The sequence below is a fragment of the Erythranthe guttata genome, chromosome 4, assembly GCF_056151865.1.
Source record: "Erythranthe guttata isolate IM_541 chromosome 4, IM_541, whole genome shotgun sequence".
Taxonomy (NCBI): Eukaryota; Viridiplantae; Streptophyta; class Magnoliopsida; order Lamiales; family Phrymaceae; genus Erythranthe; species Erythranthe guttata.
Window position 1 is genome coordinate 19,254,773 of NC_142536.1, and position 16,940 is coordinate 19,271,712.

Consider the following 16,940-nt stretch of genomic DNA (forward strand, 5'->3'; position numbering starts at 1 on the left):
GTTTATGAAAAAAAAAAAGTTTTGAGTCAAAATTGAATAATTTGTGAAATTTGGGGTCAAATTGAGATTAAATTAAGTTAAAGGATGAAATTGGAGCATATTAAAGTATGCTCCAAAAAAAAGTCAAAATTGAATTTTTGTGGTCAAAATTGGATTTTTTTGGACATAATTGATTAAATTGGGGTTACAATTAAGAATTGGGTATAAATAGTTGAGGGTAATATTGGAATATACATCAGTGTTTCCTTTATTTATAATAAATATTAAAGGGATGAGCTTATTGGTGAAAGAGATATAGCCCCTAAACCTAATACATGCTTGGTTGGGACTTATGCACAAAAACCCATTTTTTTATTAGTTAATTTAAATTAAAGAGTTTTTTTTCTTCAGGAATAATGTTTATTTTATAACCCTTTTTACGCTAATTATATAATTTTTTGACATTTTAATTAATCGAGATAATTAAATACCTCTTTGTAGCTGCTAAAAAAACCAAAACAAAATTAATTTTCTCTTTCACAATTGGAATCTCATATATATAATTGAATTTATATATAATTTAGGCTAAATTACGGCCACCCCTAAAAGTAAGATCGCATTACAAAAAAACTTCTCATGTTTAGAAAATTACTAATGCCCCATCAACTATGAATATTCTTACGTGCTCACTTTATTATGTCAAATTTAATGGAATCTTCTAGATTGTGAGGAATATTCTTCAGTTTGTACCAGTTTTTACCCCATTCGAGCTCCACATTTTGAAGTACGATGATCGTAAGATTTGTGTCTCTCGACTTGTGAATATCACAGTACGTTGGATCAAAAACTGCATTTGAGTACAAAAGGTATACAAACTAGAAATATTTCTACATAATCTAGAACATTTTATTTAATTTGACGTCATAAGGATTGATGTGTATAGAGATTAATAATTAAGGGGTGATTATAATTAATCAGGATGAGGGATATTTTAGTAGTTTACCGCAGCAATGAGGGTGACCACAAATTAACCTATAATTTAATATTACCTAGTTTTTTTACGGATTGTTTTAGAGACCCATCATTTCGAAAATATATATAACTAACTATCATGTTGTTTATACCCTAGTGCAAACCCCCTTCATTTGGATAATAATTTGACATACCCTCCTAGCCCACCCTGAAGTTCCCAGAATACCCATTTTAAATCAATTTTAAACCCTAACCCAACCCATATCGGTGTTTATCTTCATCTCTCAATTCTCAGATCCAAATCCCGCCCCCTAAGGTCTCTAACCGGCGATTTTACTTCTCGGAGTCATAACTCTCTCTCCGGTGGTCGGAATTCGATGGTTTAACTATCGTTGGATTCCTTTCGTCGAACTCTTTTTTTTGTTGGGTATTTCATTCAATTTGGAGTGCTAGATCTGTTTCTGCATTTTTTTTAGTCGGCGTATTTCGACGACGGTGTTCTTACAAGAGGTGTAATTTGTTTTTCGTTAGTTGGAATTTGACGGGCTACTCACCGTTGGATTTCTCTCGTCGGGATCTATATTTTGATGTCAATTTCATTCATTTTTATATTTTCAGATTTATTTATATATTTTTATATTTTATTTTATTTTTATATTTCATTTTTATATTTTCAGATTTATTTCTCTCGATCTCTTAGTGTTTTTTTTTGTTTTAGGATGTTTCTTTATTTTTTGTTCATTTGCACTAAAATAATTTTTTTGTTTTGATTTTGCAATTGCAGCTTAATGAAGGCCATTGATCCTTTCCTTGAAAGTGTCAAAACTTTTGTTTGAAGTTACATCTGCTTTGTTCAACAGACTCTATACATTACTGTACATTACTATAGTAACATGTGTTACATATGCGTATATTTGTGTATTTTTTATTTGTATTTTATTGGTTTTGAGTCGATTTATAATATAAATATTGAAATTTGTAATTTGTTGTTGTTGGTGTTTATGAATTTCTTTTGTATTAGCCATTATTCGTGGGTGTATATAATTGATCGACTAAAAATATAGGTTAAACAAAAGAACATAACTACGCATTACTATAGTTACTACATTTACATGTAGTTATTTTCAGTACAGTAAACATATTGATTTGGAAATTAAAAAAATATATATATAAATATATATATATATATATATATATATATATATATATATATATATTTTAAAAATTAAAAATATTAAAAAATTAAAAATTGTTATAGAATAATCGTTTAGTATAATACGTATATTAACTATACGAATAAATGGAACAAGGTGTATGCAATATAAAAACTGTGTATTGAAGTTGTATGCTGTAAGAAATAAATTCACTGAATTCTTATTGAAGCCAAAAGCCTCTGTACAGATTTACATAGATGGTGCCATCTATTTATACAAGAATTTCAGAGTGATTTGGCATGCTTATCAAAAGATTAGATAGAGGAGAGGATGACACGTTTTGACTTAGTCCACAAGTATTTTAGAGTGTATATATATATTACAATACTCCCCCTTGAACTAAGTATTTATAGTAGCGGCTATAAACTGGATGAGTAAAATGGATATGTATGCCTCGTTAAAAACCTCAAGCCGGAAACCCAGTGGGACAAAACCGTCAGAAGGGAAGAAGAGTGCATAACTCAATCCAAGCCGTGTGCATAAGCTGCCTCGTTAAAAACCTTTGCTAGAAAACCCAACGGGACAAAATCAGTCAATAGGGAAAAAGAGTGCAGCGCACTATTGCTCCCCCTAAAATAAGCAGTGTAAACCTCCGGAGGAGCTATCAATCTTTCTCCATATTGGCTCTTCTCATTGAATGTCGTATACCAATTTCTATTGGCAAGAGTTTATGGACGAAATTTTGTAGTATATGCTTGTCTGGTCGTCATTTATTTATCAGACTCTTCTCTGCACTATATAATCAGCATTATCATGGCAGTGGACATGTCTATTTGGTAAATCAACAAGATGTACCTGCAACATTACAAAGCATTGTTCATTATTATAATCATCGTACACAATGTATTGAGAAACCAAGAATGTAAAAATATAATCGACGATTATGTCATTTATATCCCATATTTTATTGAAATAACTTATGAGATTCTCGGTACTCCCGAGATTGGATATTACTTTTTCGATACCAGGCTCAACAGATTCATCTGGAGCATACTCACTAGGAACCACCTTATTTGAGAGTTCATTGATTTTCCTCTTTCTTTTTCTAGGAACAACGTCATTTGATCCAATAGGTCTACCCCGTTTTTGTCGTGGGGGATCATCATTCATTTTCGCATGTTCTTCAGGAACAGCGATCCTAGCTGGCACATTCACAGCTGGGATATAAGATTTCGTGACTTTACTGGCATCATAAAATGTATCACGAAGTCTATTGTCAATATTTTGTAAATGAATGATTTTATGGATCTCATTTTCACATTCAGAGGTACGTGGGTCTAGATGAGATAAATGTTGCTCACACCATGTGAGATTCTCGATTGGTTTTTGTTCATTATCACGGATATTTTGAATATCCTTACCAATCGGTATAAGTAATGTCTTATCAAAATGACAATCCGTAAATCTAGCGGTAAATAAATCACCCGTCATTGGTTCCAAGAACCTAACAATCGACGGTGAATCAAACCCAACGTAAATGCCAGGTCGGCGTTGGGGACCCATTTTAGTCCTCTGAGGAGGAGGAATTGGCCCTTGCACAACGCAACCAAATGTGCGAAGGTGCGAAATATCGGGCTCGAAGCCTTATGCCAATTGCATTGGGGAATGCATATGATAAGTATTGGGGAATAAGTTAATCAGTGCTGATGCATGCACTACTGCATGGCCCCATACTGCACTAGTGAGTTTATATCTCGTCAGCAAAGTACGAGCAATTATTTGAATGCGTTTAATCGAAGATTCCGCTAGTCCATTTTGAGTGTGAACGTATGCTACTGGGTGCTCTACATTTATTTCCAGAGCTGGACAATAATATGTGCCATAATTGTTGCATTCCCGGAGTCATCTAATATCTCCACGGGATCTGATATGATTTTAACTTGTTCCCTGCACAATGTCACACTCGAGAAATATATTTTATTATTGAATATTGAGTGTGTAGTTGCGCTATCGAATAGGCAATAGTCATATTTGTCCATGTTTTTCATGTACGCGTATAACAATCAGCTCGACCTCGGGTATTTATCCTCCAAGGGAGATATGTACATGTGGGTTTACCCAAAACAACTCGATCTTGGGAATCACACTATCCAAGAGAGGTTCAACATGGATGCACACAAAATAACTCAATCTCGGGAATCACATCTTCCGAGAGAGATATATATACACTGGGTACAAAATAACCCAAAACCCTTTAAATTTGAGCTTGTGATTAATAGCCTCTAAGTTGGCTCTTGACGGGTTTTACCTCGTCTAGCGACTCTTCGAGCTTCAGGCTCGGAGTATATTCAGATATTTAGCCTTTAAGGCTTTTGACGGATATTATCACGTCTTAACTTAACGAGCTTCAGCCTCGGAGATATATTCATATATTTAACCTTTAAATCGGCTTTTGACAGATATTATCATGTCTTGACTCAACGAGCTTCATGCACGGAGATATATTCAGATATTTGGCCTTTAAATCGGCTTTTGACGGATATTATCACGTCTTGACTCAACGAGCTTCAGGCCCGAAGATATATTCATATATTTGGCCTTTAAGTCGGCTTTTGACGGATATTATCACGTCTTAACTCTACGAGCTTCAGGCTAGGAGATATTTTCAGATATTTGGCCTTTAAATCGACTTTTGACGGATATTACCACGCCTTACCTCAACGAGCTTCAGGCTCGGAGATATATTCAGATATTTGGCCTTTAAATCGGTTTTTGACGGATATTATCACGTCTTGACTCAACGAGCTTCAGGCTCGGAGATATATTCAGATATTTGGCCTTTAAATCGGCTTTTGACGGATACTTCCACGTCTTGACTCAACGAGCTTCAGGCTCAGAGTTATATTTGTGATTTAGCATCTAAATCGACTTTGTTATCTCTACGAGTTTAGTCTCGGAGTTATAATAACAATTTAGCCTTTAAATCGGCTTTCTTGTCTCAACAAGCTTCAAGCTCGGAGTTATATTAAAGATTTAGCCTCTAAATCGGCTTTCTCGTCTCAACGAGTTTATCCGCTCGGAGTTATAGTATGAACTCTATACGGTCTATGTGTAGCTCTACGGGTACTATGCCCGAAGTTAAAAGGATAGCCTCTATATCGGCTTTAAAGGGAGATTATTATTTCCCCAACTCCACGAGCTTGTACTCGGAGTTAATCTCATAGTCTCTAAATCGACATTCAACTGGGATTATTATATCTTTTACTCGACGAGCATCATGCTCGGAATTAATATCTTGGCCTCTAAGTCGACCCACAGATCTGTTAAAATTAACATGTGCATATAACACTGTTTGGGATCCACAAGCTTGTAAATATAAATTTCGACAGCAATTCAAATAAATAAGTAATAGATTAATATACACGAATCCATCATATCATTTCTCATTTGAGAAATGATAGCGTATAAAATACCGAAGTATTCGCTAATCATTCTCGTTTGTCTTTTCGACAATAAATCGAGGATCTGGATTTTCGTAAAATAAAATAGAAAGAAGAATACGAAAATAGCAAATTCATATCGAGCAAAATCTCGTGCTGATAACGTGTTATAGAATAATATATACGAATAAATGGAACAAGGTGTATGCAATATAAAAACTGTGTATTGAAGTTGTATGTTGTAAGAAAGATATTCACTGAATTCTCATTGAAGCCAAAAGCTTCTGTATAGATTTACATAGATGGTGCCATCTATTTATACAAGAATTTCAAAGTGATTTGTCATGCTTATCAAAAGATCAGATAGAGAAGAGGATGACACGTTTTGACTTAGTCCATAAGTATCTTAGAGTGGATATATATATATATATATATATATGACCTGAAAAAAGAGAATAATAATAGATCAGCGGAAATGATAAATGCATGATCAAAAATGTTGAATGCAGTTTGGCCGAAAATTGCATATAAGAATAGTATAGTACTTTCGCTTCTCCAGGGGTATGTCAAATGATGATTTGAGTTTGGGTTTATCTAGTTTATTTGGTGGCTAGGGGGTATGTAAGATAACGCCATTTTTTTAAGGGGTCTTAAGATATAGGTCCCTAGTGACAAAACTTATTAGAACTAAATGACAAGTGTAATTAAACATTTGCTTCACATCCCTCATAAAATTCATTCCAGAAATACCCCTACACTTAATAATTCAAAATTTGTAACATTCCAATTGTTTTATTCGGCATTTAATGTATTCATTTTCCCATCTAATATTAAAAAAATATTAATACAGAAGATACGTTTTTTTTTCTTTTTTTTTCTTTCTTTCTCCATTTTAGCAGTTTGTAAATTATTATAAAAAAAAAAATTTCCTTTTTTTCTACGTAGACAATTTACATTTCTTCTCTTGTACGTATTTCAAACTTGAATTTCACTTTACGGCACATCCTTTATTTGTTCATATACAGTACAACATACTGTAGTTTACTATAGTGTACTATAGCGTACTATGACTTACTACAGTGTACTGTTACAAAACCCTAGCCGCTAACATCTCTCAGCCATCGTCAACACAGTCACGGCCAAACCCTAGCAGCGAACACTCCCAGCAGCTGCCAATCCATATCCACCAAACCCTAGGAATCTACTAAAATCCATAGACATCAAAGAGCCCTAGTTTGATGAAATCGCCTCCATCACCGATCTAACTTCATACCACCAAATGGTCGGCCATCTCCACAACCGCCGCCTCACTATGTACGACCATAACCATCCCTCTTTAAACACAACTACCACCGTCTCCCTCAACCGTCACTTCGGGATGACAATAGGTACACATCGCCATAGCCACCGTCTCCCTCTACCACCAATTGGGGATGAGCCGCCGGACCCGTCTACCGCCTGTTCGTGATGCGCCACCACCGCCAATTTCAGATCTATCTTTTTCCGCCACAAAACGTAGATCTGTTAGAGAGATAGATAGATAGAAGAGAGAGAACATTTGATGATGTTAGAGAGATAGAAAGAGAGAAAAGAGAGCACAACTGAGAGAAGGGGGTGGGGCGGAAGAAAATAGAGAGCCAAAGAGAGAGAAAAAGAGAGAATGTTTGAGGCGGCGAGAATTGAGAGAGGGAGAGAGAGAGAGAGAGAGAGAAAGAAATGGAGAAATAGGAAGGTGAGAGAAGATCGTGATTTTTTATTAATTATTAGGGTAAATTCCACTTTACCCCTCGTACTCTGCCTGAGAGTCACTTTACCCCCTCGTACTCTCAATTTTATCGATTTACCCCCTTGTACTTGTACAATTTCCCAATACAGCCCTTTTCTTCAATTTTTGTCAATTTTGACTCTAACGCCATTTGGTCAACTCTGTAAATTACAAAATTGCCACTGCCTATAACGCGTCGTTTCTCCTCCGTCAATATTGTCATTTCTTCTTCTCCCACAAGTTCCCCTTCCAAGATATCCCCAAATTGAACCCCTAACTTAGTAAAAATCAAGACCAAAAAATTGATCGATTCCACCCAGTGCAAAGAAAAAAATATATGAATGTGTGAAACTTTCTCTTTTCTAATCTCGAGAGTCAAAATCGAAAAAATTCAATATTTACGTCAATATTTTGACTCTTGACCAAATGGCGTCAGAGTCAAAATCGAAAAAAGTTGATGAAGAGGGTTGTATTGGGAAATTGTACAAGTACAAGGGGGTAAATCGACGAAATTAAGAGAGGGGGTAAAGTGGTTCTTTGGCAGAGTACAAGGGGGTAAAGTGGAATTTACCCTAATTATTATAAGGGTATTTTCGGGTTAAAAATAAATTAAAGGATGTGTATCAAATTTTTCTTTTAAATAAGGATTTAGTTAAAATATTTTATTTAAGGTTGTGCTTCATATCTATTAGGTTTGGTTTGAGGAGTGTCTTCAATATTAACCCTTTTTTTAATCTCTAATGACTATGGGCTTTTGATAGGCCCAAGACCAAAAAAGGCATAATCTTATGTAGACACTGTCATGAGCAAGTTCCGGTCCGGTTCACGGTTCATTTTTTTCCGAAACCGAAACTGGCCCGTACTATACCCGGTTTGGCCCGCCGGTTCACTTCAGTTCCGCACCTATCCGGGCCGGTTCCCGGTTGGCCAGAAAATTTATATTTATATCTATATATATATATATATTTTCGAAAATACTTGATGAATAAATAAATTAAAAGAATTACTTTTAAATATAAAAAAGACAAAAGAAAATAAATAAAATGGCTTGAACTTAATTTTATAGAAAAAAATGGGGTGTGGGGGTAATTATCGGAAAAAAATGGGGGAAAATTCAAAAAAGAGCAAATAACGGCCGGTTCACTGGCCCGGTTCAAGTTTTTTAAGCTTTTTTCTATTTTTTTTTTCTAATTTCGGGTGAACAGCCGGCCCGGCCCGGCGGTTCACGGTTCACTTATTTCAAGAACCGGACCGAAAATCGACCCATGACCGTGTCTAACCTTATGTCCGAATTCTTTATTAGATGGGAGACCCACTTTATTTAATTAAATTAATATTAATTTTAATTAGCCCAAAAATGCATATTTTTCAATTATATGTTATGTAATATAATCTTATATATAAAAGAAAGAAACACTAGGGCAACCCTAAGAAACCCTAATGTCATATTTGTAATTGTTTTTCAATTTTTATCAAATTTTTATCTCCTTAATATTATTTTAAATATTATTTTCGAATTTTATCATATTTGTATCCCCTAAATATTATTTTAAATATTATTTTTTATTTTTATCAGAATTTTGTCTCCTAAATATTATTTTTTATTTTTATCAAATTTTTATCTCCTAAATATTATTATAAATAATATTTTTTTAATTTTATCAATTTTATATCTCCTAACTATAATTTTAAATATAATTTTCAACTTTTAGCAGATTTTTATCTCCTAAATATTATTTTTGAATTTTATCAAAGTTACCTCTCCTAAATAATATTTTAAATATTTTTTTTCGAGTTTTATCATGTTTTTATTAGTTTTTAATCTCCTAAATATTAATTTTGTTTTTTATTAGATTATTGTCTCCTAAATATTATTTTCGATTTTTATCAAATTTTTATCTCCTAAATATTATTTTAAATAATAATTTTGATTTTAATCATATTTTATCTCCTAAATATTATTCTAATTATTATTTTCGTATTTTATCAACTTTTATCTCATTAACATTATTTGAAATATTATTTTCGATTTTTATCCAATTTTTATCTTCTAACTATTATTTTAAATTTTATTTTCGATTTTTATCAGATTTTTATCTCCTAAATATTATTTTTTGATTTTTTTATCAAATTTTTATCTCCTAAATATTATTTTAAATATTATTATCGATTTTCATCAAATTCTCCTAGATATTATTTATAATAATCTGATTTTCGATTTTTACAGAAAAGCGTAAATAAATCTGATTTTCATCCCTAGCGAATTTTGTGACATCGTTTTACATAATGTCTGCAACATTTGAATTTTATTTCTTCCCTACCTAAGGCTTCTTCTTTTGGTAACCCGACTTTAGATTTTGTTTTTTATCTTCTTCATCCTATTGACTGTGTGGCAATTAGTTTACATCTTTTTCCATCATGGCTTATAGGTAATTTCATTTTGTTAAATTATGTGTTTCATTAATTTATACCAAAGTTTTCAAATTTTATGTATAACAATTATTTCATTTTATATGTTATTGGACATGTTATTGGAATGGATGATTTGAGAGAATTAACCAAAAATGGGCGGAGCCACAAGCTATTGGAAGTCGACCTTCAAGACTTATTGTTTGTATGCGATATTTAATTTATTGTTTATATTTATTTTTGTTTCTTAATTTTCCAATTGTTAATTCCAGTGGCAAAACAACCTGAAAATGAGGCAGTGGAGAAGGGCTTAGTTCCGATGCAAGATGTATAGATGGCCTTTTATGTTGTCGATAGTTTAGTTTTGATTATGTTAACTAAGTTATTAAATCTAATTACTTTTAAGCTCAACATGAAAGACATAGTTGATGATTTTTTTCCTGGTTCAAATTTTCAATCTACTGGTATTAGCTGATTCAATTCATTTGGAAAATTATTCAACAGTAAAGTTATTTCCTTTTTTTTGTGTGTAGTATACTTAATGATGTTCCAGTATAATAGAATTTTGATCATACGATACATCAAACGTTTGTTTATATTCTTACAACATCAAAACAATGCAATATGTTGTCCCGTGCATCGCACGGGTACAATTACTAGTATTACTTAATATTCGAAATCCACCTTATTAATCGCGGCTAGTATTTTTGCTACGTGCGTTGTACGGATGAATGTTGCACGGATGAATATATAATAAAAGGGAGAAATAAATTATTAGTCAAACACATGATAATAAAAATCCATATACAATATAATAAACTTTAAATTACAATAAAAGAGTAACATTCCTACAAATAAATATGATAAAAATACATCCTCAAATTTATACAAATTTAGAAGAGCCTTAAAACACAAACTTGAACCAAGTAACAACAGGGACACTTTTTTTCCAATTACTCTGACAACAAATTTCCCCTGTTAAGGTGAAAGACATAAAATATTCGATGGAGAATTACCAAAAATATTAAACATAACGTGAAAATTTATTTATTTATTTATATATATATATATAATTTCCCTTTAAGAAAAAAAAAATCTAATATCATCTCACTGATAAAAGGAAGAAGAAATTCTCTTGGGAAGATTTTGTTCTTTTGGTTTAATGTAAAAAACTATCTTACCAAAACTTATATATGATAAGAACTCTTTATTTTTTCCAAATTTTCCAAACACATTACGTGAACATAAACGTTGAAATTAAGTTTTCTGTAGAATTGAACAATTAAAATTATATAAGTACAATCATCCACTGAATTTAATATCACGTGTATAAGCAAAAAATCTATATTTATACTCTTTTAATTCTTTTGAACCCGTCAAAAAGGTTTTACACCCTATAAGCAGAACGTTTCCGATTACAAATTTCAGATAGAGGAATACTTTGTTCGAAGATTAGTTTTAAAAAAAATTAATTAGGAAAACCGGGTTATAAAATTTCACAAAAACTGTCAATTGGGTTTCGGGACAAAAATATACATGTATCCTAATTACAATGCAAATCTGCCTTTAATATTATTCGAAGATTAGTTTAAAAAAAAAAATTAATTAGGAAAACCACAAAAATATCCTTAGGGTTTCGGGACAAACTTTTCTTTTATATATAAAGATTAGGAAAATATACGTGTATCCTAATTACAATGCAAATCTGCCTTTAATGTTATTTATTTATGGTAAGATATTTACATAAAACCTAGTTCAAATGTGATTCTGTTTATATTATATGAAACTTAACTTTTATCTATCTCTCTCTATATATGTATATGTCGAAGTATTTATTATAAATATCCATACTACGTACGCAGATTGAAGAACGCTCTGTCTTTTGCTTGGTTAGATAAATTAATTAGAGATGACGAACAGTAGATCGACGAGAAGGAAGAGAAATTACATGAAGATTAATAAAGATAAAAATCTACTTAAGGTAATTATTAATTAAATCTCTTTTGTTTATATTTTTTTTTTTTTGTGATATTTTTCATTGCATCGGAGCATGTTATAGTTCGTACTTCAACATCTTGTTTATTTTCTAATCGTATTATATCCTCATATTTATTTATTTTTTATATATATATATATATATATATATATATATATATATATATAGAGGTGCATGTACATATGTATGTTTTTCAGAAAACTTGATCGTCATGTATCATAATTCTTTTGCGAAATCATTAACACTCTTCTGGTTTATTGTTTTTGTGATTTGTGAATAGATGCCTCTCTGTTTATGTTATTGTACATTCAAGATGCATAATGCAGTTGTTTTTTTGTGTTTCTCTTGTGTATTGAATTGAAGAGTAATGTGTTTCGATATATATGTTTAATTTGTTTATGTAGGAAAAAATAGTAGCAGCAAGTAATTGTAAGATTATTAATAATATTGATAATGATGATGATGGGGTGGACAAGATTAGCCGATTGCCGGACGATATTCTCGTATCGATAATCTCACGGCTGACGGTGGCCGAAGCTGTGTGCACGAGCGTCTTATCCACACGTTGGCGTGGGCTCCACAAGTACATCACCCGCCTCGATTTTTCTCCAACCTCCAAACAACTACAAGCATTTAAAGATCAAGAAAAGAAGCGCGGCCGCAACAAAAAAGGTGATGATCGAGTATTCAAGGAGGAGGTCGTAAGAAATTGCGCTAGCATAATCGATCGCACATTGGATTCACTCAAGGGAGGTGCGGCCCTAGAAGAAATTCGACTCTACTTACCTTGGTTCCAGATAAACACGTGGTCGGACGAGACGACATGGCCAATCGAGAGATGGCTCGATTTCGCGTTTTCCAAAAAAGTCGTCCGAACCGTCCACCTACACTTAAATTCTGTTCACGCATCGGCCCGTTTTCCCATTCCTCCTTGTACTTTCGAAAGAAACTTACCGGCCTTCAAATCCCTAAAAGAACTATCTCTACAAGGTGTTGATTTCGACGACGAGGGTTTGAGGCTACTGCTTTCGAATTCCGTCGCTCTCGAACGCCTCTCGATTTCGCGTAACGATGCATTAAGCGACGTGCGTATATCTGGCGATTTGGCGCCAAAGTTGAAGCACTTGAGCATAAGTACGTGTTGGAGTATCAAAACCATGGAGATTAGAGACATGACGAACCTCGAATCTATGAGGTTTCATGAATTTCCGCATTATTGTCTCCGCGTGATAGAAAATGTGCCGAGACTTGTTGAGTTGGTCACTAACTGTGTCGAGATTGGAACTGAAATCCTCTCACGCGGCAATATAATTAGTGAGCAATCGGCGAAGGTTAAACATGTGGAGTTGGAATGTCATCTATTCAGGAATACTTTTAGCTTCCACGACCTCGTTCGTTTCATCGACGCTTGTCCGTGCTTGCAGAGACTCGAGATTAAGGTATTTTATATATCCTAATATTATATATATTATCCAAAAATTGATCAACTGGAATCGATTATATTCATATATGTATATTAATATATTGTTATAATTTTGCAGTTTACGGCAACAAACTTTCACGATAAGTATTATCATATGAAGGTGGTGAACAAGGCCTCAAATGATGATCATCCGAAAACGGTGAAACTGTCGGGAATCAAAGCGTCTCCGAACGAAGTGGAACTCGGGGTGCTCGTTATTGGAAAAGCTACGGCACTTGAAGAGCTTATTGTGGAAATTAGCCCCGACAAAAGCTACACAAACCGAGAAAGGACGATAGCTCGTGTACGGAAAGAATTTCAACCAATACTACAAGATTCGGTTAATTTTGTTGTTGTCTAGATATTTAATTTAATCTAAGACCATCGAATTTATATTATATGCTGCTTGGCTGTGCTTTCAGAATGTTAACAAAATTGTTTTTCAAGTCCTGTTTGTGCCATCTTGGGGCATACAAGTTTATATATATAACAGCAGTTCTTTTCAATAATTTTCTGACATGATTAGCTTATTACGTAAATTACAATAGACACATTACAGATTAAAGTAACTATATCAACATAACTCAAATGCATAAGACACATGTAGCACTATATATAACAATGTGTATATACAGCAATATGTACCTGTCATCATAAAATAAAAATAGACAAAAAAATAAAAATCGACCACACATAGAACATATTCAACAAAAAGAAAACCGATCAAATTCCTTTAATCCCAACACAGTTTAAGTTCAAAGATTCTAAATAACATTGCCAGCAAATCATTAACCAAACGGCGCCGAAAAAACAACCTACGACGACAAAACAACCTTAGGTATCATAGCATATTTTGGCACCGAAAAAGAGAAATCTACAAAATCATATGTTCATAGACAAAAAGATGTAGTTTTTTTTCTAAATTAATCGAAAATCAGCAAAACATGTGAATCTAGACAAAAAGATGTAGTCCTGTAGTTAAGTTTTTTAAGTCAACCAAAATCAGCAGTAGAACATGACATCCTTAACATTGTCCATAATTGCAGGCAGAGCCCGAACCTCTCCAACCCTCTCCCTCATCGCTCCACCGGGGCCCGCTGCAGCAGATCCACTGTCGGAGAATTCTCCCGCTTCAATGTAGTAACGGGCTCGGAATGCAGCAAGATGTGCGTAGTAAGCTGGTGGGACTGCACAACAGACGACCAATTTCAAGTTAATATAAAAAAGAGTAACCGAGTAGAACAAAACGATTTGAAAGATTATGATCAGATTGAAGGCTGTATATCTTACCTATGGAAACTGAGCGAGTGCACCTTGCATATCTGAGGGGTAAAGTACGAAAAAATTGAAGTCAATTTATTTGAAGTATTTAAAAAATAAAGTATGATTGTATTCAACATTTATAACGAACGAATACTTACGTGTAACACAAGCTGTTGGTGAGAATTTGCAGTGCATCTGCACTGAAGCGATTTTCATCGTACAACACATGGTAATGTGCTGGACGACTAGTTCCCTATCAAGACCAGAATTATCAAAAAAAAATGTATTATAATTCTAACAAAGTATAGATCGAGATATATATGTAAAATACAAGCTGAAATTTTCAACGAATTATTTGAAGTGCTACAAGATTGTACCTGGATCCCAGCATGGCTGCAAAGATAGAAATCGAATTCATGCGTCGATGCTAAATTCCTACTAGCAAGAGTGGACTTTGAGCATCCGAATGATTACACTGCTTCCGAGCTAGGTTATTAGCTAGTGGTCGATTGAACTGCTAGCTTGCGCGGGCAGTAGCGTACGTCTCACGTACAAATATTGACCATACAGGTAACTTTAAAATTATATCAAAGTCTCTTAACTAAAATTATTTTAATTTAAGGGCTCGTTCGGTTACCTATATTGGATTAGATTGGATTACATGATATTGGATTAACTTTCTACTGACTAATTAATTATTTAGTTAGTAGCATGTTCGGTTTTTTAGTTTAGATTTTCTATTAAATTTGTTAAAATCAGTTATTATATATGAATTGTCTATAAAACCACTTAGTTTACAATAATAAAATATGAATTTAAGGATAAAATTGCATTTTTCCTTTTTAGTCACCCCCTATTAAATAATCTTAGGGGAGGGTGCTACTAATTTAATGAAGAGATTAAATTCTGAGCGGATGAGCCGATATTTAATATAAATCGGATTCCACTATTTTTTTGACATGTGGCACTTTTAAGTCTAACTCTTAATAAATCACGCTCTTATAATTAGGGTTAGAGGGGTTACAGGTTCTCCTGGGATTTTCTTTTTTCCTTTTTCTTTTTTTTTTTCAATTATTAAAATACTAATTATATTTTAATTGAAATTGTCCACGTGTCAATCATCCTATGGCATCCGATTTTCTTATTAAAACAGACCATCCGGTCTAAATTTGCATCATTTAATGAAATAGTAGCATTTAATAGCGGGCTTTGATTTTAGTAGCGGGTTTGAAAAAATGTGAATCTTACCAACCGGACGTGTTATTAGCCCTTACTATTTAGTCAGTAGAATCTTATAGCGGTAACCGAACGAGCCCTAAGATTGTTATCTTTATAGGCCGAATGGCAAAAAGGCCCATCACATGGGATTTAAATGCACATTGGTCCAAAAAAACAGCCTCTCAATTAAACCCATCTCCATGTTTTTAGTCCTAAATACCCTCCATAGTATAATTCTTATCAATTCCATCTGATCCGTTCCAGAACAACGTAGTTGATGAGCTGTCCTTCCTGCTGTGACGGAGGATCTGCAGAGAAAGGAAAACCGGACTGATGCCGGAGTTAGCACTCTGACGATCACGGCTCTGGTATAATATATTGTGCATGAATATGTAAACTTTTTGTTAGAGCTTAAGATAGATAAAAAGAACCCCCTTTCTGCTTGGATCCCTGGGGCTTTTATAATGTTTGGCGGGAAGGCTTTCCGCCCTCTCGGGCTCTGGTGAAAGGCCTGCTTTTGGCGGGCTTTTCACCTTTCGGCCAGTCGGCCCGGGCCATCATAATACCCTATTTTCTAGGGACTATGATGCTCGCAGGTCTGTCTCACGTACTTCCCGGCCGCACATAGTCATTCACTCATTAAATGCTCTGACAAGAGCATTTAATGGGTGCCTGGCCAGGCCTGTCAGAGCATTCAATTTTTCCCCGCTTTTCCCGACCTTCCTCTTCCTGGTCGGGAACTGCGGATAACTCTCGCCCGCCGAACCCTCATGCGGGCCCGACCTCTCCCTCTCTTTTGGGCTTTACTTTCCTCCTTGGGCTTCTCCTTTGTATATGGGCCGGTTAAGCGATTCCTGGACCATTTTAGTGGGCTAATGTATTTGGGCTTCGCAATCCTGGCCCCGATCCGGATCAACTAGTCCCCCACTCCGAGTCCTATATTTTTAGGGCTCGGAGTTCTTCACCTCCTCGCGCTCGCTGCACGTCCTTTCATCTACCCCCTCCGGTCGTTTCTTTTTCCTGCCTAGCGCGCTTCCCTACGCAGCCGTCAATCCCTGTGGGGGCTCTTCGTTTCTTGTGCCCCTTAATGACGGGTGTCCTTTCGACTGTCGTTGGGGCCCGCCTTCTGGATTTAAAGCCCCCCTTTCCCGTTACTTCTCTCCTTCCCCATACCCTCTTTATTCTCCTACCATTCCCTTATTGCTAGTGCGCTCTCTATTCCCCAGGTACTTTCTGTTCTCCCTTTCTCCTTTGTTATTGGTTTTCTTGATTTCTTAACCAT

At 34.3% G+C, this 16,940-nt stretch overlaps 2 protein-coding genes across 2 annotated transcripts; one reads left to right on the top strand and one right to left on the bottom strand.

Annotated features, from left to right (window-relative positions):
- The first annotated feature begins 11,561 nt into the window (after window positions 1-11,561).
- Window positions 11,562-13,675, top strand: LOC148771350 (F-box/LRR-repeat protein At3g26922-like). Its single transcript, XM_088817689.1, has 3 exons — window positions 11,562-11,700; window positions 12,120-13,154; window positions 13,257-13,675. The coding sequence occupies exons 1-3, from the start codon at window positions 11,629-11,631 to the stop codon at window positions 13,536-13,538; spliced, it is 1,389 nt and encodes a 462-aa protein (XP_088673815.1). The 5' UTR covers window positions 11,562-11,628; the 3' UTR covers window positions 13,539-13,675.
- Window positions 13,676-13,880: 205 nt separating this feature from the next.
- LOC105958539 (protein argonaute MEL1-like) lies at window positions 13,881-16,940 on the bottom strand. The gene is made up of 5 exons (XM_088817602.1): window positions 16,849-16,940; window positions 14,818-14,875; window positions 14,599-14,693; window positions 14,468-14,499; window positions 13,881-14,364 (listed from the first exon to the last, which is right to left on the bottom strand). The coding sequence occupies exons 1-5, from the start codon at window positions 16,938-16,940 to the stop codon at window positions 14,180-14,182; spliced, it is 462 nt and encodes a 153-aa protein (XP_088673728.1). The 3' UTR covers window positions 13,881-14,179.